Source organism: Thermobia domestica, chromosome 14 (genome assembly GCF_964235325.1).
Source record: "Thermobia domestica chromosome 14, izTheDome1.hap1.1, whole genome shotgun sequence".
NCBI classification, from domain to species: Eukaryota; Metazoa; Arthropoda; class Insecta; order Zygentoma; family Lepismatidae; genus Thermobia; species Thermobia domestica.
In genome coordinates, this window is record NC_137467.1 from 59,338,804 (window position 1) to 59,363,386 (window position 24,583).

Here is a 24,583-nt window from a genome sequence, read left to right on the forward strand (position 1 = left end):
TATATGTGGGAGCAAGTGAAAGACCTGAATTTACCTTCAATATCAGCAACTTTGGGTGAACTCCAGGCAGGCTTGTAGCCAGCCCAAAAGTGTAAAGGGGCCCGGTAGAGGTTAGGTGGAGCCAAATCCAACCATATTGTAGTTAATTTGCAAGTCTACTGTGAAAATTTTAGGGGACCAGTAAAAATTTAGGAGAGCCTGCGGGGGATGTAGATACAGGCCTGCTCCAAGCTCACACTACAGCTGCACTTACGACCATTAGTAGAGACCCACTAGAGCGCGTGTGAGGCGAACTAAACTAGCACATGTATTGTGTGACGAAAAGAAGCCATATCAAACGTTTGTACACTGAGAAAAATCCGTTCTCCGGACAGCGGTATATTGTACAAATATACGGAATCCTCTTGCTTACTACAGAAATCAGTACGGAGCATACGTTATTCGTATGCTACATAGGCGCTGCTCTTAGATGTTACATCATGCCGTTGCAGGATGTCTGATATCTAACAGTCTTCCTTATATGTATATTACCTTCGTCAGCTATATGTTATATACGTCCATTTGTATGTGAGATCCTGACCGCCTATATTGTTTCATACGGAAAGTACGTATAGATGGAACACTTATACAGAAAGTATTATAAAACATACGTTTTCAGTTATACGTTTGCTGTACTTTGAGTCCAAAAACTACAGAATTTATAAGTGTAACATACGATTTTACGTATGCCACATACATTTTTCCTCAGTGTAACAGGATGTCTGAAACTTAGAGAGTTTATGTATAAGTTCCTGTATAATTTGTTATTGTATGTGTTATATATTTTTTAAATATAATCGTTTAAACCCGATTAATCATTTATAATCTCGCTTTATATGGTTTATGGGTTCTTTGGAAATACAATATTACTAGAACCAGCATGGAACGAATTCTGGAAGATCTGCACCTTTGGGCCTATAAAATCCAAATGGCACAAGAACTGAAGCCAAATGATGTGTGTCAGCGGTTCGGTGAATCAAAGTGGGTCGGAGTTGGTCGCGAGTAATGATGGGTCAGAGTGAGTCAAATAGTATTGACCTATGACTCACTCACCCCTTCTAATTTGATCCACTGTCCCTCTACGTTTCTTATACCTACTCAGTTCTTATAATCTTAGTTGTAATTCTACAGGGCTACAATATAAAATGAAATAGGGCTAGAATTCTGTAAAGGCAATATTTAAGTTTAGGTTAATCTATCTTTAATCAGTGAAAAGTTATGACATGTGTTGGCCTTGCTTCTGTGCAGGCCAATAGCCAGCCCAAAATGGTAGGGGGCGGTAGAAGTTATGGGAGCCGGCCCCTTGGACCCCCGTGGATACGAGCCTACCTGTATGCACCCTGCCAAGCGTCTCTCGCAGTCCGCAAAACAAATTGCAATGTTGTAGATGTTAACAGCTCGCAATGTCGCAGATTGTCAAGATCTCGGATTTTCATTGCATACATATATTGCCTTCAAACGTTTTCTCATGATTTTATGACTTTCATGCATTCATTACATTTTATTGACTAAATTTAATGTAAGCCAAACTTTCACGATTGCGTTTCTTTTGAAATTCTAATCCTGTTTCATGTATGGTATGCTCGCCTTAGCATTTAAAATTCTCCAATTTAATTCAACTGACTCTTCCATCCAGATCAAATTCTTTTCCCCTCATATGTTTCTACCATGATCACTTGTGGAGAGATCAGCACCTTTTCTTTTTATATAGAATGGTAAAGGATTTTTGACTCAACAATGGAAAGAATTAGTTGAGTCGAGAGGGTGTTAGAAATTGTGGAAGAAAAAGAACACTTTTAGAAATTATTAAGAAGAGAAAGAGAAACTAGTTGGGACATTGCCTAAGAAGAAATTATATCATGAAGGACGTGCTAGAGGGAATGGCGGTAGGAAAGAGAGGGAGGGGCGAAGCAGGCTACAAATAATGGAAGTTATAAAAGCAGAAAGCTCATACATGACGACGAAGAGGTTAGCGGAGGACCGTGGAGCATGGAAGCTTCTCAGCTGCGGCAAGTGACCTCTGAATAAGGGCAGAATACCTAAATTTTTAATCTCTTTCCAGCCTTAGAAAAAAAGTGGATGTAAACAAACCCACCTGACTACCAGTAAATCGATGACCAGTGATTGGTTGTTGGTCCTACTGCACTAATATCCTACCGCAATATAATCCCTACTAAAATAATAATTTCAAATGAAAATATCCGAATTTATCCTGTATTTTGTGATAATAAACGCAATATTACAATATCTAACAACAGATGTAGCTTTATTTCAACCTCATCTGTCCTTGGACAATAGTATTTACTGCGCATGCGTATGCGTTCGCGCGCTGACCCCACTCATTTGAAATTGTAGAATGCAGAGTGTTCCGTGGCGAAAGTGTTACAATAATTCACCTTCCTCTCGTGTTATAAAACACAAAAGAGAACAACAGGAACAGAGGAAATCTCGTTTATATAACGATTTAAGAAAATATGTATTTCCAACAGAACAGTAGTCAGTGTCAGTGCGTTAATTATATACAAACCAACAGAGCCTTACACTTTGGAAATTATGTTGGAAATACGTATGAATCTTGCTGTTCACGTCTCTCGCTGCCGAAGTACGTGTGAACCGCGGAGTAATACATCTCGCTTTGTTTACATCTACTTTGTTCTAAGGCTGAAAAGATTTTATGATGATGATGAGTAGTACGTAAACGTAAGTTATATGTTACTGGTGCCGTTGCATCTATTTAATGCCCGAGGTTCTTTTGCTAAATCTTATAATGATAGTGTGATGGAATATAGGGCATTGGATTTCTTATTACTTTCTAACCCATACCTGATTTTATAATTTGCGCATAATGAACAAATGTTTTAGTGGACGTCCCAGCTGGTGAATGACTCAAAATGACTGGTAACATTGACTAGGAAGAGAAATATTGTCAGTTAGTCCTCATCATAAGAATATATTAAGGTCACTAATAAAAAGGTAATCTAAATACTATCAGTAAGACAATTATATAAAGCATGCAAAGCACATTACATTAGAATTGTAGACACTGTACTTAAATATAAATAACTAGATCTGAAAAAATGCAAACTCTGAAAACATAATAAAAGGTCAATATTGAAATATGAAAAACTAAATATTTAAGTTATTGCTATAGACAGAGTGAATGATTGGGAAGCCGATTGGAAAATGATTGGGATAATGTACGACATATTATACCTAAATGGAAATTATCGTGCGATATATTTTATAATTTGGGAGAAACCGAATGAATTTTAGAAAATTTATCGTGAAACTCTGATAGAAATAGACTGGATGCTAGGAGAATAAATCTAATATTTTATTGCTTACTGATTTTAACTTCCTGCAGAGAGAATAATTGATAAACCTCAATGAAAATTTACGATATACATAGAACATTATTAACCGAAAATTTTCGTGGAACTTTTTTTTTTTGGCAGTTGATGGGGGAGGGAAGATTTCAAACTTTTATTTTTACAGGCAAAATTTTTCAAGTGTCTCACTTCGATTGGCTTGAAACTTCTGAAGTGAATAAAGGAATCAAAAGTAGGGCAAAAGTGTTGTTTTAATCGGCCAAACTGGGGGATGAAGGGCTAAACGTCCCTAAAGTGCTAACATAGGGTAATGTGACACATTTTAGCAAGGCCATAACTAGCAAGGCACAATGGGAATTTGCTTTGAACTCCTGGAATGAATAAGAGAATCAAAAGTAGGACATACGTGTATTTTATATCGGCCAACGTGATGCATGAAGGGATAAACATTCTCCTAACCTGCGAACATACGCAACACTACATGTGTGAAGAAGACCATAACTAGTTACGCCGTTAGAGATGCGCATTGGCTAATGTTGGAAAACATGTATAAGTTTGATTACTTTATGTGAACCAATATTGTGTGCCCGCTTAAATGCTCAGAACCACGTTGTTGAGGCCGTAAATGAAGCGAGGTTATGCTTCTGACATACCTGGAGAGCCCACCGCTGCAGATCTACATCGTGTAGTGGTAAATGTGCACCGTTCAGTGAACGTCATCAATGATATATAGGACACAAGGCATACGATTAACATATTTGACCATTGTTCACTGATAACTTGTCGGCACACTTACACTTGAAAATATTGCTCTGCTAGCCGTTTTACTCTGGTGTGATTGTCTTTTTATTAACACGAGATAACATTTTACTTGTAACACGCTTATCAAAGATAAAGTAATTAAATTCAGTATCCAATTACGTTATGAATTTTTCGTAATTATAATTTAATTTGTGGTATCGTGTGATGTAACCATGCTCTAAATACTCAAGATACTGCTTTCTGAAACAGGTACAAACGACAATTCAAACTGTAGTAACAAATTCCAGTCTTATCTCTCATCGATCTATTGTTTTCTTAAATCTCTCTATAGCGACAGGAATTCATAGCACTTCTTACATTGCATGTAGATGATGACATAATATTTGTAATTGATCTGCCATTTGCCTGACGTATCGACTATTATTACAATGTTTTCCACTTATGGTTTATTCCTCTATGAATTTTAAAAGCATCTACCAAATCAAAAGAGTGGGGTACTCGTTCGCAGTTTAGTGGGTGTTTATCCCTTTCATCCCCACGTTGACCTATATAAAAAACACATATGTTCTACTTTTGATTCCTTTATTTACTCCATGAGCTCCTTCGTGGCTAAGCGGTTAGCGTACCCGGGTTCGATTTCCGGCGGAAGCTCATGTGGTTCGGATTCCATGTTAATCAGTAGGTCCACGTCCCATAGCCTCGCTGCTGAAAGGGACGCTAAACTAAAATCAACTCAACTCAACTTTATTCACTCCAGGAGTTTCAAGCAAATTTCTATTGTGCGTTACTAGTTATAGCCTTGCTAAAATATGTTATATTGCGCTATGTTCGCACTTTATGGGGATGTTTACCCGCTTCATCCCCCACGTTGGCCGATATAAAAGCACGTTTTTCATTCTTTTGATTCCTTTATTCACTCTAGGTGTTTCAAGCAAATTCAAATTGTGCGTTCCTAGTCATGGCCTCGTGAAAATGTGTCATATTGCTCTATGTTCATAATTAAGGAAGGGGTGTTTACCCCTTCATCGCTCACGTTCGCCGATATACAAAAAACATGTATGTTCTACTTTTGATTCCTTTATTCACTCCAGGAGTTTCAAGCAAATTGGAGTGTGGCATTTCAAAAACCTTGCTTGTTAGTAGATTTTAACCCCATGTTGTGGGGACATTCACAGTTTTATAAAGAAAATATATGTTAATCGAATAATTTATACGTGATTTATATTTAAAAATTGGGGTAAACTTCATTTTTTCAAGGGTACACTTATCTTATTGTGATTTTCATCAGAAGATTTGCTTCTTTCCTAGAGAACGTTCTACCTGACCAACTACTTGATCATACTTGGTTTTCCCACGCGAAAGGTTACGCAACTTTACCCCCTCATTTGCCATAGTTGGTATCAGCGGCAACCCCTAGGCGGCAAGACTTACTCGATCTCATTTCAACGATACACATTTTAATCAGTTGTCAACTAGTTTACAGTTTTTAATCAGTTGTCAAAAATTGTCTTGTATGTAAATGTGTAACTCTGTAACACAGGGTGGATTTTACCCCCTCTTACACAATGAATTACAACTCCAAACAATGGGACTATTTTTGCATATTGAAAGAATTCATACAGTAAATTTCGTTATATCAGGTAAGTTTTATGAGAGTTATCGTGCAACAGACAGGCGGACAGAAACACAAATGTTAATCGAATCGAATGGTAGAAGCCTAGCTAAGATCGTATCAATTGTGTGAATGAAAAGGGGAAAATCAGGTATGAAAATTTAACATTTGGCAAGTTCATGTTAATTTTGTAATTTAAAACAACGTTAAATTGCTCTCTCTTATTCCAAAAATTTTCTATTTTCATAAACCCTCATTTTCTTTATCTTTGGTCATTTCTAATTAAAGAAAGGAGGTACACACTGTGGATAAATGTCTCCAATGTATGCATAAAAATATTTACATGTCATTATATTGAACGTTGTCAAATTGTTTACAAGTGTTGACTACCTGGGACATTCTTATTTTTTTTTACCCCATTCCTTTTAAGAGTTAACGATTTTTCTGTTTTCTCTGAATTTCTTCTTCCACTCTAGTATATGTTCCTTGCTTTTTGAAAATGAATTTCTATTATTTAGATAAATAATTCACTTTCAAGTCTTCTGTGAAAATGTCTGTACAGGAATTTTACAGTAGCCCCATTTTTGAAAAGTAGAGACAGAATAACAGTACTACGATTTTATTATTTGCACAGGTTTGAAAGTCATCATCGAACAAGTTGAAGATTACTTTTTTCTTTCTTTCTTCATCACTATTATCAGTGTTTTTAACAAGGATCTTATAAAATAGAGGATCTGCTCTTACAACAAAATCTTGAAGCCATACGTCACACTTTCGCCACCCCTACTCTGCCCACTCCGCCAAATAAGATCGCAATGTTTTGAGCCAACAATCATTGCGGAGAGAAAAGTAACCAATCAGACGATGGCAGATACGAGAGTAGCCAATTAGATGTGCCGATGCTCGGTTGTTTTTTGGCTTCATCGATTTAATAGGATGGTTATACGTATGGGCAGATCCTCTATTTATAACATCCTTGGTTTTTAAGTATTCGCCTCCGACTTAAATGTAGTCTTAATAGGCTCAGAACGCTAAGTTTGTTAGGCGATCTCCGATAGTTTTTTCGACTTAAGTTATTATCTTCTTCAGTAGAAGTAATACATTTACTTTCATGTTCGAAGTTGTTCTATACCCTTTTATTTATTATTTTTATTATTTATTTTTTTTAAATTATTGGACAAGTGTTTTTAAATATATATTCTTTCTTATATTTAACTATGTTATTGTTTTTCTTTTCTTTTTTCTTTTTTAAATAAATTTATACCATTAAGAAGAATGAATTGTATCATACTTCGGATTGCTTTCCAATTGTAAGTTGCTATAATATATTTGTAATTATATGGACCCATTCCGATATAATAATTTAAATTTTGTAGAAATGAAGATCCTTTGGTTTGTAAATAAGTACATTCGAATAATAAATGATCAAGAGTTAGTATACCCTTATCACACCAACAGTGGTAAGTCTCCTTTTTTCTTATTTGGAATAATTTAACTGTAGTAAGTGCTGTACCTAAAAGAATTCTATAATATGTAATGATTTCTTTTCTTGACCATTGTTTTATAAATTCCCTGGGTTTATGAGAATGGTTTTCAAGGGTTTCCCACTAAGTATGTCCATGTAATGATTTATTATTTTGTTGGCATTGCGTTACTGTTGTTGAAAAATGTGTATCTATAATATAATAATAACTTCTATAAGGGATTTTTATATAATATGGATTTCCATCTTTACTTGCGGACTTTGCTGCATTGTCAATAAGATCCCCATATTTTAAACCAATGTGAGAAGGCATAAAGTAAAACTGTACAATATAATTCTTATTTTGAAGTGTTTGATAAAGATGTTTTATGTTTTAAATTGTCCAAGTAACCTTTGCATCCCAGTGAGTCTTTTGCAGTGTTTGAAGAACACTGCGTGAATCAGTGCATATACATGAAAAAAATATGCTATGTTTTAAAATATATAATAATGCCTGACAAATGGCAGAAGCTTCTGCTTCAAAAATTGATAAGGATGATGGTAATTTATATTTAAGAATAAGATTATTAGATGAGATAAATATTGCAGCGTCCACTGACGAATCTGGATATTTAGACGCATCTGTATATATTAAAACGGTAACAGAGCGTAATTTTTAAAGTTCTTCTTCCCAAATACTTTTATATACTTTACTACGTAATTCTAAATTTTCGATTTTTATAAAATTCGGAATCGTGACATTAATATTTACTAAATTAATTGTATATTGCCAGGTAAGCAAGGAAGAAGAGGGATCTTATGAATAAAAGGTTGTATGTATTTAAGACCATTATATGCTGTATGAATTCATGATCTATTATTAAGATATGGTATCGTTTTGTTCCTATTAAATAACTTTTCTATTTATTGTTGCTTATTAATTATTAATGAAGAGGTGCGACCAAATCTTGATAAAATAAACCATTCTGCCGCTCTTTGTAATGATATCGTTAATGGTATTGAATTGCTTTCTTCTAAAAGTGCTTGTTTTGGGCAAAACCTTGGTTGTGAAAAGATGATTTTATGTAAATCATAAAGTATGCTTTCTATTCGATTTTAAAATTGTTTAAAATTGTTAGAATAAAATATTCCTCCATAAGTAAACTAGCCACTACCGTATGTTTTAAAATATTTGATAAACTGAAAGGATTAATACCATATTTTTTGGTTACTAAGCATTGAAATAATCTTGAAAATTTATTTGCTTCCTGTGTAAGATACCTTAGATGTTGATTCTGATTCCAATTTATTTTTTGTCTAATAATAATCCTAGATATTTAATATGAGGTTCATTCGATAATTTGTGATTTTGTACATTAATTGTTATTGTAGGTACCAATATCCGTCTGATAAAAATTATGCATTTAGATTTTTTCCAATTTATTTCAAAACCATTTAGCTTTGTCCAAGAAATTAATGACTAAAGGAAGTTTTCTATTCTCTCTTTCCCAAGCTCCAGGTTTGAAGTCGTCGTCGTGATAAGTATGTCATCGGCAAATGACACAAGTTGTATTGTTTCATTATTTAACTTAATTAGATCATTAATATATATATATTAAAAAGTATAGGACTTAATTTACTACCTTGTAGTAACCCTATAGATGTCGTACCTGCCTTATTATAAGTATTACCAACTTTAATATATATTTTCTATCAATTAAAGTATTATGTATTATCCTTATGATTTTACTCGAGATATTTAACTCGTATAACTTATATCTATTTATAAGTATATCTAAGATTACAGAATCATAAGCGTTCTGTAAATCAATAGTAACTGCTAGGAGATAGTTTCTTGAATAAAATGCATGATGAATATCGAGAATTACTGGGGCCAATGCATAATAGGTGGAAGTATGTTTACGGAATCCAGTTATATTATTATGCAGAATTTGATTATATGCTAGAAACCAATTCAAACGATTGAGTATGTGACCCTCAAAAATCTTATATGCACAAGAGAGTAATGAAATCGGACGATAATATCTACTGTACTAATTGACTGTTTTGTTTTTGGTATCGGGATGATTAGTACCTTTTTCCATTCTAAGGGTATGACGCTGGTGTTCCAAATATTATTATAATATTTTAATAATAATTCGAGCCTTTTTCTGCTAAATTTTTAAAGTGGGAATATGTGAGACCATCTAACCCAGGAGAAGTATTTTTTTTATATTTTTAAGTACAAGTTCTAATTCGCTCATTGTAAAGTTTTTATCTAAAATAGAATTTTGATTATATAATAATTGTTTCTGTAATGAGAGTCGTGAGAACTCTGTCTTCTGATACTTTGTATTATTTTTTATTTAGCTTTTTGTGCACAATAATGTAGGAATTTGTCCCTGGTTTTATTATTAATGAAAATATGATAAGCTTTTTGTACCATGTTTATACTTTGTTGACAGGTTTCATTCCACCATATGGGTTTTAGTTCGATTTTTTCTTTTTGTTTATATGAATGTAAAGGTGTGGTTGCTGTAGTTTTCGTAATGATAGAAACAGTGGATATGATGAATTTGAATATTTGTGAAGGATGATGACTTAAATATTCAGATGAGGAATTGGAAATTTTTTCATTCAGAATATGGTGATAATTAGGTCAATTTATTTTTGTATGAATTTTCTGTATCTTCAGTTCAATATGTTTTCTGTATCAATATCTTCAGTTGGAAAAAGTGAGTTGTAAATATAATGGGTATATGATCGCTATCATATGGTGTGAAGAATATCCACCATTCTGTGTCAATATAATAATTAAGTTTTGATAATGTTAAATCTAGAACACTATTGTCTGTTGAAGAAATTCTGGTAGGGGCTCCTTTATTTAAGTAGAGGTATTGAGATTCTACTAATTTTGATTATAATTTCCCCGCATTATCAGTGCGGTTTGAACCCCATATAGTAAGAAGAATGTTCGGATTGCCCCCTATATAATCTATATTTAAATTGTTGTTTAATAGGTAATCCCAAAAAATATCATCTACATGAGTCTTAGGTGGAATATATATATTTAGAAATTTTATATTATTTACTATAACACCTAGCATTTGAATATTAGGAAAATTAGTAGTATTTGGTAAGGAGAATGTGGTATATGAATAATTATTTTTATACAAACAGCAATGCCTCCATAATTGTTTGATCTGTATTGGTTAATAAGCGTATAATGTTTAATTTGAAAATGAAATTTGGGATTGCACCAAATTTCCTGAAGTAAAAGAATATCAGGATGAAAAATTTGAATTAAGTGATTAATGTGATGGTTTTTGCCCCTTGCACTTTGGCAGTTCCACTGAATTATTGTAAATCTGCTAACTTTATTATATTCCATGTTGTCAAATGAAGAGATGTATATAATGATGTTAATAAATTTTCTAGATGTGTATCAAATTTATTTGCTAGAGGGCCACCAAAAAGTTCAATAAACATTTTCTAATTACTTCTTTATATTTCTTATTAATATTGGTATTACTTACGTTAACAAAGCTTTTTGCTTTTGATGGAACCCTAAAAGAGGTTGAAGGAATAGCCTTACTAGCTTTTTCAAACATTTTTTGACTTTCCTTAATATTATTAGTTTTTGGAAATGAAACATGATTTGATTTTGTCATATACCTGTTGTGTTTCCTTTTAATTATACGATTTTCTTCATTTGCATTAAATGTTCTTAGCTCATTTTGGTTCAAATTCTCTACTTGTGAACAACTATTTTTAATTTGTTGAATTCTAGAATCCTTACCATTGTAAAGCTGATTCCTAAAAGGGAAGGAATATAGTTTTAATGAGTTTGTAATATTTCGTCTTTTCTTTTCTCAGGGTGACTCTATAATACTTGTATTATTACTTGAACTTTGAGTAGATAATGTATCATATAACCTACTAGCATAAGTTAAAGTTGTGTCAGGTTTCATAAGCTTAGGATAATCTCTTGTTTCCAGATTATTAGAAAAGTCTCCCTGGAAATTTATCTGCATTGTATTGGACTTATCATGAATTTTATTAACTAATTTATTGGCTTCATTAAAAGAAATTTTGTTAATTGCCATTAATTCTACAATCTTCCTCTGTCGTAACTTTTCAGGACAGTCATTATTGTCTGCCTTATGTTGTTGGCCACAATTAATACACTTACTAGGATTTGTACATGTTTCATACTGATGATTAGTGCCACAATTTTTGCATAAAATTTTATTTATTTGGCAACTTCTTTTTAAGTGTCTGTATTTATAACAGCCGTTTAGGCATTGCATTTTGATGGTATATATGTATCGACTTCTTCGTATAAAATACAATTTAATATCTACTGGTAACTGTTTTAGTGGGTTGACGATCACCATTCAAATCTTTTCTGTATATTCGTCTAGCAGAAGTTACTGAAATATCACATTGAATATCAGTTAATAACTGATCCATTGTAATGTCAGTATCAATATCTCTTACTACCCCCGTAGTACACATCAGATTATTCGGTATAAAAGCTTCCCATTTATGTTGTATTAAAATATTATGATCTAAGAAATTGTTTGCTTCTTCACCAGAGCGAAATGTAACTTTAAGTAAGTTTCTACCTATGCCCTCTATGGTTTCTATTCCTAAAATCTCTGCTAAAAAATAGCCTACGGCTAATGGACATTATATGTTTTTTTCCCAATTCTTCCGTTTGGTATTGTGTGAATACACGGTATGGAGCTAAATTCGAAGTCTTATATTTATTCCTTTCCAGTTGTGTGAAGTTTTTTATTTTCCAAAGGCGTTTTATTTTTATTTATGTGAATAGATTTGTCTGAGGACATATTCTCCTTATGAGATAGTACCGGTAAATTTGTACTTGTACTTGTATTAACTATAACTAAATTCCTAACTTCTAACATGTTAGCATCATTAAGATCCGCCATATTAGTTGACGTTTGAGAATCCGATGTGTTTATTGAGGATAAATCATTTTCCTCATCCATCTTCCCACAACTACAACTAAACTTATCTCACTATATGCAAACTTATACAATAGCGATATCATGCAAAGAGCATGGAAAATATGCCTTAAATCTGAGAGACAATTATATTATAGTAAATGTGAAAACAACACAATCAACTCAAATGGAGATTCACCTAACGAACTCAACACCTAAACCTATTTGTTTTATCTTAACACTAAAAATCATGCACTTAAAGTGTTTTTATTGTCGGGTTATTATATTAGTTCACCGCATGTAAAACAATGTACCACTTACTAGGTGCATTTTAAACAATGCATTACTTACTAGGTGCATTCACTGCATTTTGAACAAATGCTTCGTCTTCATTTTTCTAACAACAAGTGCTGTTCTATGTGACCTGTACCAGACGCCATGTTCAACTCCCCAAGATTACTTTTCGGATATCTTCTGTATCACAGGCAAGAATATACAGACCGCAAACTCCGCGAAAAAGTGGAAGCATGACAAACACTAGCGCCTCCAACATACGACGACAGAACTAACCAGTGGATCTGACATCAGCAACGTGGACATTTCGAAAATAACAATTTCTTATGGCACATGGTGGGTGAAATTGATGCGTGCATTGCCACTGTGCGCTTTTTCATTTGTTTTATGTTTGACTGCTAGTTTGTAGTAATTATTTTACAATAATGTTAGATAACGAATTACGAAGATGTCAACAAAACATTCCTCACAACACTATTGTCTTGCCAAAATGTCTTGAGCCGTGGCAAAAATGCGAACTAATGCTCACACCCTCACACACCCACGCGTTGAGCCAATAAGGGTTCAGCTGTTGCTAAGCGAGAGAAAGCGAGTGAAATTCCTTCAGCCGACAGTAGCGCTTGCAACGGAAGACTTGGGATCAAGTCAATAAGTTTCCAAAACAATTTTAACAGTTATTTAGCACGGTAATTGCTAATCGGATCTGTTTGCATTGCACCTAACGCTGAGATGCGAAGCATACTTTAAGAATGCACTAATTACAATGACAAACCATGACGTTACGTTGGAAAACCAATGGCAGCGCTATCATATTTACGACGAAACATAATTTTCTTCCAACCGTTGATTGGTTCTTTCGCCACCATGCATACGATACAAATTAATTTCAATAGCGCACATAGGAAGTTGCTCGTCTGTTTATTCTGTCTGTGTTGTGTATCAAGATTAAAACAACTATTCTACAAAACAATGTATTTTTTTAATTGAGGATTCCATAATTAATCCTTAACACACCAAGCCTAAATCGTCAACGTTGTTTACCAAGATGGGCTCTTCTAGCGACTCCATGTATTATTTTACTATCTCAACTTACTGTTTTGCACTTTTTTTATCGAACGTATCATTGATCTTATTATTTAGCAGATATCCCAAAAAGATGCAGGGCACATTTAAAAATCGAGAATAAATTGGCTCTTATAGTTGCAACAGTATTACCTAATATCACCCTCTGGAGTTCCTAGAGGACCCCGCTTGGTGTGTTAAGGGTTAATAAAGAAACACCATTTGCTTATATAGGAATTAACCGTTTGACTAGTTTCAATTACCAGCGATAGCAATAACCTCCTTACCATATTTAATTCCTTTGAATCGAAACCACACAACAAGAATAAAACATTACTACAAATTCTCTGAGTTGACACTTGATCTTTGCAGTAGTTTTGGCCAATGGTATTCATAAAGTCTCCACTTGGCAAAAATTCATTTATACCCATCAGTTTAAGTAAAAACTGAAAGTAAATAAATAAATATATAAAACTTTATTCATTTGAGTAAATTCAATTTGTCCATCTAGTAGATTAAAATAGTTCAGTTTTCATACTTTAAGAATGAGTTGCAATGAATAATCAGGAATATGTCTGGGTCAATCAAATGAAAACTTGGCTTAACTCTAGTAGAGTTACTAAGATCTAACTTAAACCACTTGCCACGTCAAAACAAAAACAAAAAAACAAAACGAATCTGTATGCCGGAAGTTATTGCCATTGTTACGGAGTTTCAAATTATTAGAATTCTGGAAAGCCTCAGCGTAACAGCAGAGATGAAGTGAATCAATGAAAACTTGACCCATGACCCACTACCCATTGAAACCCATGACACTGACCCACGACCCACTCTGACCCACTACCTACCAAAACCGATCATCATCTACTCTAACCCATGATCCACGCCCTCCTCTCAACTGAATGAAAAGAGTTTACACTTGTAATAAAACAAGGCTGTGAAATTATCATTAATCGGAGTTTGAAGTTCTACGATCAATTGCTCAAACGCCACTCTGTTACAATACCAGTGGATCTGACCTTCACGATATAAAACGGTAAAGTGTTTGTTATTTGTTACTTACGATGAATTTCAATTTTATTATCACATTATTATTACAGATAATTTCAGCGGAAAATTGGATGAAATTTGAAAGTCTCAAATCAAAGTAAAGTAGACTAATCTAAAGGAGAAAAAAACAGTAAAATTTGACTGTCTCGAAACCCAAGTAGTAAGTCCTATTACTATCAATATCCAAAAGTTCCTGAAGTTCATTTTTCACTTAGATATACTCATCTCAGGTAAGTAAATACAAACAAATGAAAAAGGAAGAAAAATTGAGGCCTTGAACTTAAAAAATAAAAAGAAATGAAATCTAAGTTTAACGTTTCACGATTATGACCCTTAGGCTAAGGGAGACGACGATTGAAACAATGAATGATAATGAAAAAATTGGTGGAATGAGTAATTGGGAGAAAACGGGAGTACCCTAAGTAAACCCACGAGCACAATGTTGTGCACCACAAACTTATTTAGCCGGGGATCGAACCAGGAAACTCACACACCAGAGGTAAGCGCTCTACCAACGAGCCACTATGCCCCCTGGAATATAAAACGTAGACAAATTCACAATGTTCAGAAGATGCTGTCTAAAATGCACTGAGGAGAGTGGGTCATGGTGGGTCAGAGTGGGGCACAGTGGGTGGTGGGTCGCAGTGGGTCACGTCCTCTTGACCTACAACCCACTCACAAATCTCGATCCATTCCATCTCTGCATAACAATACTCATTATCTAAAAAAAAAAATCTAATGCTTCGTAACAAAAATTAAACTCAGCAAATGATAGAAACATAATTTCATTGGATGGCTGTCAACTGACGTCACCTACATGTGAGAACAAAAATTATATCAAAATTCAACAATTCTCTTTGCGAGGAGGTATCGGTAAGTTGTAGGATACTATCTTACTTCAACTTCACTCAGCCTTGAGCTCATGGACTTGAATAGACTCCACTTTCGGGCTCGAACTTTGAATTAAGATAGGTTAATTAAGAAATCGTGCATCAGGAGTAGGGTCAATAATCCGTAACAAATACGTCCCTCGTACCCTATGGGTAACTAAAAAAGTTTCTCTAGTAGCAATAAACACTCAATATTTTTATTTACAACATTTTGACTGCTTAAGACAACTATACACGTAGCAAAAATAATATCAAATTGACATAACTATTTTCTGTTTGAAAGTAAGGACCTGTAACAGTGCTCTTTAATCCCGCCACAATTCTTTCACGTATTTTACAAAATACTACGGAATTCAAAGAATAATGTTAAATTCGTCAGCAAAATTATGAAGTATTTACAAATACTACTTAGTGAACTACGTAGTTGTGTTGTTCATTTTGTGAAGGATGAAATATCTGGAACCACTTATTTATCGTGTCTAATACTTTTTAACACAGCCGACGGCTCACCAGACGTAGAAGAATTCAGGCAGTTTAAGTAAAATTCTCACAACTTTTTAACAAATCTCAATAAACAGGAGACTAGTTCCTGTTTATTTAATTTCGACATGTACCAGCATGTTCCTTCTCTCTTGCACAGGAATCCTCACCTGTCAGCATTTCGTTGGATTTCTGGGTTAGTAAAATTATCGATAATATTTGTTAGGCTAGTTTTAGACGGAAGCATTTCTCGTAGCAGATGTGCTGCCAAAAATTTAATACAATATTCTATGGCATCAAAAGTATATGGTGCTTTTAAACGGTAGCATTTTGATAAGCATCTGTTGTGACGTAGCAAACAAATCGCTGGAGAAGAGCGCAATTATGGCTCCGAAATTAAGCGTGAGGTAGCTAAAGCTATAGTAATTGTAACAACACTTCTCGCAGTCATATTACAAAACGAAAATCACAAAGAAGTATGTGGGCAAAGAGCATCCCTACTCCAACTCATTTTTCTTTACTACAATTCAATTTCCCACACGAAACAAAGAGCATGGATATTTGGCACAAAATCTTTCGCTTCTTTTTAACACACCACGGCGCTGCAATCGGACCAGAAATGCTGGGGAAAATGCTACGAAATAGAGCAGGTTCTATCGACAAGAAATGCCATAGGATATGCCATGGCATGGGAAATGCTATAGCAATTGCCACTTTACACGGTAGAATATCGATGATACGATTTTTGCTACGAGAAATGGTACGATAAATGCTTCCGTCTAAAACTAGCCTTACAGTTCAGATGTTAGAGATCAGGACTTACAGCTAGGAACTGAGGAGAGAAGATCGAGGGATAACGTGTGCTGCCGTCAGAAGAAGTGTCACCAGGTTCGGCGGAGGCACACAGAGAAAATTTGCTGGGTTAAATTTGCCAAAATACGGTTTCTAGTAACTAAGTTGCTTTGTCAATATATATAGCACACCGTCCTCGCGGTTAGTTACTCTTCGTTCATTTAACCCAGTAACTGACTTATTCAACTGAGGAGATTATTTAACCATTAACATAAATAAGAAAAAAAAACTGAATGAAATTGAGGCTATTCGAACCACCAACCCACGAATAAGTACGATAACAACTTCCCCATGGAGATTTGCCGCCGATGTCCGCCTCCGCAGTGAAAGGGCCACCAGCGACTGTCCGACTTGTACGCTACGGCCTCTGAGGCCCACAACACTTTCTTTATTTATAACTAGAAAAAATAAAACACTAAAACTAAGCAATTACGTTTTATGATGAATGAGGTCAAGCTTGACAATATCAAATTTTTCAGATCTTTTATGCAATTAGAAATGTTACAAAATGTAACAAAAATAATTTGTGGGCCTCCAAGCCCCCCTTGGTGTTCTTAAGGTTGAAATATGTTCAAACTTGAAGAAATGCATTTCTGTGTCGTTTTGGGCTATGTGTGTAATCTTTGTGGCTGTCGGCAGGCGGGCCACTTCTTTACTACTATTTCTGCCGCCATTTTCCCGAGTTTGAAAATGCGCTCATATCAACAATTCCTTGCTCATTGACTTACTTTTTACTTTCATACAAAGTCCATTCGACTCCCTCTACATTTCAATACATTTGTTTCAATAGAAATCCGTTTATTGGGGAGATATTGCAAATTACTTGCTGTACTGATTCCTAGCAGTACACTGTCAAACCACCTCTCAGTCCACTCCTTTCTTACCGCCAAAGGGCCACTTCCGACTCAACGCCTTTCTCTGACTATAAATTCATATATGCTATTAATAAAATTCCCTCTATACAGCAGATGATTTTTTCTTGATAGTTTCACATTTTACATCATTTTCAGATATTATACAGCCATTTCTATTTTTTGTCGTAGGGAATGGCCCGCTTCTAACCCCCAACGTTTTATCTCTAACAGCGGCATTTGGTCATGCGTTGCGCCTTTTCTGCCTCTTCTTCAGAAAATCTACGTGGACATTCGATAGGCTACAATTCATATTTTAAAGCAACACTCAAAATTCAACTTCACTTTCTTTTCTTTTTGTCAACAAATTTTCATTTTCGAGTCTTCCTTTTGCCGGTGCCTGGCACGGCTACTTTCGTAGCCTCATATTTCAGGTTCATGATCATTAGTCTTAAGAAAAGTAAATCAAAATATAAAATTGGAAAGCAATAGAAGGTATAAAAATTTAGTTAACTTACCTCGAGCCCTTTAGCATAATCAGCGGCCGCAGCAAATGGAGTTTTCACATGGCTTAGATAGGCAACTGGTGCGAGCCCAAAGAAAGCTCTTATTTTGTGGTTATACTCTGGTAGAGACGCCATAAACGCAAAAAATATAGTAGTTCCCATCGAGTGTCCAACATAAAATATCTGCTTTTGATTTGTATGCTCCAATATATAATCTACTACAGATGGAAGATCGTGTACAGCCACCTCATGAAAACTAAAAGATTAAAGAAGGAAGTAGTAACATTTATTTCGTTTTAAGATATAGTAATATCTTGAAACGAAATAAATATTATTAGTATATTTGAAATTTAGTAGATTATGATTCATTATTTCTGGATACTAATGTTTAGTACGGACATATATCTATATTAAGTCAGAATTTATTGAGATGGTGCTATTAAAATTACGATTTTATATCTCATGGAAAACTACTGCCTGTAACACAACCAATTGATCGGTCGAGATCACTTGTCACAAACTCCGTACATATCCAGAAAACCGGATGAAATGCCCCGTCAGGGAAGAGATAGTGTGTTATTGCAGAGGAGCTTGTGAGAGTGCACCATGGAGAACACAAAATTTTGAGTGATTTTCTTTTACGAGTTCATATCGGGACATTTTGGAAGTCTATTTGCGTAAAAGATTACCAATGCATTTGAACCAAGAATTATAAATGAATGAACATACCATGCGCCGTTGGCAATTGCTAATCACGTATACATACGGAGTGCTCGATCTTCTCTGAAATGTGGATCGCGTAAATGTACGGAGACTATTTGAAAATTTATTTCAACGGTCATTTGCGGAGTTAGCAGGCCTGAGTAATGTTTGGACATCAGTCTCTCATTCAGTCACTATATGATGGACAAATGCTCATAATCGTTTTGTTTGCGTCGTTCTCTGAATGTGATGTGTTACTTGTTTGAAAGCCACGGTGGCAGAAAAAGCTCTGTCAGATGATGTTATACTCCTGAGTTTAAAAGAAGGAATAAGCGAAAATGATGGCGATATTTTTTATGAAGAGTTGTTGCCTGATTATGAAGAAGATCCAGATTATGTGGAAATAGAAATATTGGATGTTGCAGGTGAGTAATTTTGATAAAATGATGATCATAATAGTATTTGTGTTTAGTGCTATATGAGTAACTGCTTCTGATCTTCTATCAAGATTTGCAATTGCTAGACTGATTCCAGGAAAAAACATATTTTCTTTTTTTCTTAAAAAAAAAAGAAAATGCGCCGCTTTCGGGAAGGAAGGAGCGTCAGAAATTGTACAAACCTTCTTCGGAGAAAGGCAAGGAGGAAACAAGGAAAAAGTTAAAAGGAAGGACACATCCTATCAGTACGGTCATTGCAGTCACCTTTTGTATCGAACTATGAGCTGGGAGTCAACTCGGATCTCCCACGCCATAGGCGTACACACTATCCACATATCCACAAAGCTAGAAATAAACTGACAGACGGACATAGCCGTTCTATAAGCATCCCGAAAGTTATGTATAGCACAGTTTGGAAGTCTAACAACAATTTTTATGGCGTTAAAATCTGTCTATCGTTGCCAATCTAACGTAGTTGTTAGTTATTCTAACCTACTGGAATAAATGGCAGAATATACCTACAGAGTAGCCCAAAAAGTAGGTGCACAGTCCCGTACTGATAGGTCATGACATTTTATATCATTTAATTATTATTATCCATACAGGTATTGACTTAGTTTCTTTTTTATCTGTTCTTAATTTATTTTCACATACTTTAAGCTCGGAACAAACCGAAGCAAATAAATTCATTACCTTAATCAATTAAAATGCCATACTTGATAGATGCAGGTCTGTATACCTACTTTTGGACCACTCTGTATATGTATTTATGTACTATGTGAATCGTGGATCGTTCCGTCGCGGGAAATATTATTTCATGGAAAAGAGTATCTTCTGCTTCACATGCGAAACTTCTTAGAAAAATAGAGTGGATAGTGATTCAAATCAAAAGTTTTAAATAATATTCTCAGAAATAACGATACGAGTTTCAACGTGAGGGCATTTTCAAGTGGTGGTTACGATCACTAACAACCAACTCCAGAAAAGTGTATGTCGTAAATGCAATGCTAGGATAGCCACAAAACGGAATTTTATTGTATTGTATACTCGCAAGGCTCGTCACCAGTCATGCTGGTGTCTAGTTGCGTCTTTGAATTCCTTCTACGTGATTCAACTTATATAGGCTATATGTTCGCAATTTCCCAAAACAATAGAAATATTTATTTATTTATAAGAAAAGAACTGAATAAAATTATTTGTTTAAAAGATTGCATATAAACCTGAGAATAAAAACAAAAACGACAGCAAAAAGTATGCGTTACGTAACGAAGACGCAAACCCTCCTCCTCCCCTTGTCACACTTTTGTAACGCAAGGCCGAACCCTCTTCCCCGTTGGCGCGGCACGTAATATGTAGACGATCCCTTACACAATGCGTAATACAATTAGTACTTCAACTCACCTGAACGACCAAAAATCACTGTCGTCAATGGAAAGTGTTGTATGATTTTTAGAGTAAGTATTTCCTCGTACATTGCCCAACCACACGTCGTATCCATCATCAGCAAGCAGATATGCTGTGAACAATATGAGAAAAAAAGTTTAAAATTAGTTTAAACAAAGGAAGTACAGTGAATCATGTACCATCTTTGAGACCATCGGTTTCATTGAAAAGTGATCAAACTTAGACAGACGGCCAACTTCCATACAGTAAATGTATTTCGAAAGAAAATTTGCGATATCATTCCAGTAATACACGATCTGGAATAATAAGAAGACAAGTGAAAGTAGACATATCTTATTATCTACTTTGAAGCGGCACTCTTACACTACTTTCCGACATATTCACCATACAAGTTTAGACATTTATCATAGCGATGAACGAGTTTACAAGGTCCATTGTCATAAAAGTTGCCACCTGTGACTTCAACTATTCCTGCACGCCAGCCCGAAGATCTTTGCCATCAAAGCTCTGTGTTGCTAGCTAGATCTTCATGTGCGGAAAAAAGGTTCGAAGAGCTGCCAATGACAAGCCCGTAAGAGTTGGTAGTCTACTTGGCCGAGTGAGGGTTGACGTTGTCATGAAATAGCAGAATTTATGCACTCAGTTTTTCTTGGTGTTTGTGTTGAATTGCTCTTCGCAACTCCTACTTTCAGAATATATTTCAGAGGAAATTTTTGCATCACGTTCCGAAAAGTCCAGTAGCAATACATCTTTTTCGTTCCAAACGACAGTGACCATAAGTATTAGGAAAATGACTTTCTAACTTTTTACAAAATTTTAATTTTCCTGATATTGTATTTAATGAACTTTTGCCGATACATTAGTTCTCCGGTGCTATTTTCGTTCGGGGTTGCAAAAACGTCCCGCACCTAATCTATTGTTATATGCAAGGCAAGTTTTAAAAAAACGATATAAGAATTTTTGATTCGCAAAACATGATAATGAAAAGAAGTCTGGCATCTAGGAAAGGTTTAATAGACATTGGTATAATATAAATTGTGGTAACGTAATCTATTTATCGTATGTTTACAATCAAAATGTACAGATCTTTGTCTGCACATCAACCCATCCGGCACGCAGAAATTCAAAGATTCTTATGTAAATAACACATTGTGTTTTGTTGTAAGTTATAAGTAAGCAACATATATACAAGTTATTTTCCAAATTATAATTTATACTATGCACATTAAACACTTTTGCAAATCAGTTTTATTGGTGTTACGAGCTTAGTAGGTTGATTTCCCGCTGATAAAACTTTAGTATTCTTTGCTTTTTTATGTATTTGCAACAATGCTTCCCTCAATTGTCTTTCTAATTGCGATTTCTTCCATTTTTAGATTAAAAAATGTCATTCAAAACCAAAAGATCAAAATCAGCTGGAAAAAAGAACACAGAATTTAGCAACATGTAGAAACCACCGTCCCAGCATACCAGAAATGAAAACGAACGTGAGTGAAATGTGTAAAATGCCTACAAACAGAGACATGGTAGATATTTGGGGTTGTACGATGAACTGAAAGGGCAGTCGGATAGAATAAAGATAATCTCTTAAGAACTGTGTAGACTTTGGGAAAAGCTGAATTTTCTTTTGGTTACTATGCAGCAAATTTCCGCAAAAGTTGCCAAGTTCGTAAAATATAGAAAAAGGAGGAATGAGGTATTTGAAAAATCTCTCACTAGTGTTTTCGATATTACAAAAGAAAAAGGAAACTGGCTTTGCAGTGAAGACAAAGAATTGTATAGAAAACAACTTGAATCTGGTGGCCGAGTCGGATACACTACCGCGAAAGTTGCCTCTATATCAACGAACCATCCTTCAAAAAGGCAAAGTAGCTCAATTGGTGGGTGTACAAGCCAAGTGCAACATGTGAGTATCAGTGACACTCAAGAACGTAAGGTCAGCAGTGACTCTGAATTTTCAGAAGAGCGTAATGAAACATAAGTATGAAACGTAAGTATCATACTGCTTCCCCCTATGAAACGAAAGTATCAAACAACAAAATCTGCAGCCAAACTCGTGTCAAAACTGTATCTGTCTACAAGATAAGCAGCGAAAATTCTTCAGGACTTGGCCGAGGAAGAAATAAATGTACCCACGCCTTCACAATCGGGGATTTTGCGTCGAGTGATCAAGGAAGCTGAAACAATGAAGAACCGATTTAAAGAAATTTTCGATGAACAGGAATTCTGCTTGCATTTTGATGGGACCAGAATAGGAAGAAAAGATTATCAAGTGCAGAATTGTGAAAGAAGTCTTCGCTTTGGAGTTTTGGTTTGTGAAAGGAGATCCGCCGAGAACATCTATATCTTACTGCAAGCCTTATTGGATGAGTATAATGCATGGATGAATATTAAAATGATCATTTCTGACACCACAGCATTGAATATAGGGCACAAAAGTGGTGGTGTTGTTAGACTCCAGAGACATTTTAAACAAATGGGCCTCAGTTAGGATGTCACCATCATATTCTTGACCTGGTTCTGAGACACTGGATGGATTCAGTATTCCCAATAAAATCACGGTCATCCAGCTTCAACTATTAATTCATTGAAGATGTTTTGGCTGGGTATGAGGATTTATAAGAAAACTATTCTGGCACAGGAAAGGTACCGCCACATGAAAACCCAGAATGGAGAAATAATTTTCGCTTTCTATTTGGACTTCGTGAAGGATATAATTTCTACCGGAAGGAGAATAAGTGCCCTCAGTTGAACTGGCAGAAGCTACCTTCCTCAACAATGATAGATGGAAGTCACGTGCAGTTTATGCATGGTTGCCATTTTTCTCCTTCCAAAATGGAGAGATCAGCTACAACGTACTTGCGACTTCATTGCAACTAGATGGACAAAGGTATGGTTTTCAATTCAGCACTATACAAAGGACATATACAATGAATTGCATGCTGCTATCTCCGACCTAATGTGTCCTAAAGTGTTTTTCTGCTCACTTGGTAAAAGAACGTTCTATGCTGGATGTGCCTCGCTCAAATATGATGGCCGAGCGAGCTGTGAAAGTGATGCAAGAGCATCACAACACATGCAAAAGTGACAAATATCTCAACAGCAAATTCATTAACAGTATTTCACAAATTTAAAACCATTCTACTAATGTACTGTATAGAATATTCAGTGCCAAATGCAGAGTGTGTAAGTAGGCGAATTTTCTTCTAATGCTAAAACAGCATCAATGTAGGCGCGTGACGGTTTTTTTTTTTTTTTTTTTTTACAATTAAACAAAATCAAAGACATTTTCGAGGTTTGCAGCCAAATGTTCATTATTTGCCACCCCAGGCTTTTCAATTTGAAAAAAAGTCATATACCTAATAAGTATCCTTGTTTGTAGACATGGTTAGCAAGCATTTTGTTGGTTTTTCTTTTCCTTTTTTGATGAACTGGTGTGTTCCCATTCCATGGACTGTTTTTCTTTTCTATTTCACAATTAAGGTGCTTAACCCAAGTCTCGTCCCTAATAACAATACTATCAAATAAAGGAATCGCTGTTTTTGTTACAGGCCTCAAGTAATTTCAAGGTGGCTGCAGTCCGCCGAATTTTGCGTTCCTCTATCGAAAGTTTCGAAATCCATCTTCCGCAAAACTTATGGTAGCCTAACTTTTGAGTCACAAATTCATGGAATAAGCTCCGTAAAATTTGCGTAAACACAAACGAGAGCTCTGTTATCGTAAAACAGCGATTTTCACGAATCTTGACGTTGATTTTTGCAACTAGTTCATTTGTCACTGTGCTCGGTCGCCCACTTCCGTATTCATCGTAAACGTTTATGCGGGCATCTTTAAACATAACACATCAATGCCTCACTCTACGTTCACTCATCAGTCTTTAA

General features: G+C 35.1%; 1 protein-coding gene across 1 annotated transcript in view; it reads right to left on the reverse strand.

Annotated features, from left to right (window-relative positions):
- The window catches only part of LOC145669839 (lipase 3-like), a 46,698-nt gene that overhangs the window by 5,741 nt on the left and 16,374 nt on the right, over positions 1 to 24,583 (reverse strand). The window contains exons 4-7 of the mRNA XM_081738186.1: positions 20,700 to 20,814; positions 18,172 to 18,415; positions 13,818 to 13,976; positions 2,863 to 2,947 (exon numbers count right to left, since the gene is read on the reverse strand). Of these exons, the coding sequence (XP_081594312.1) occupies positions 2,863 to 2,947; positions 13,818 to 13,976; positions 18,172 to 18,415; positions 20,700 to 20,814 (603 nt within the window). The remainder of the gene's footprint in view (positions 1 to 2,862; positions 2,948 to 13,817; positions 13,977 to 18,171; positions 18,416 to 20,699; positions 20,815 to 24,583) is intronic.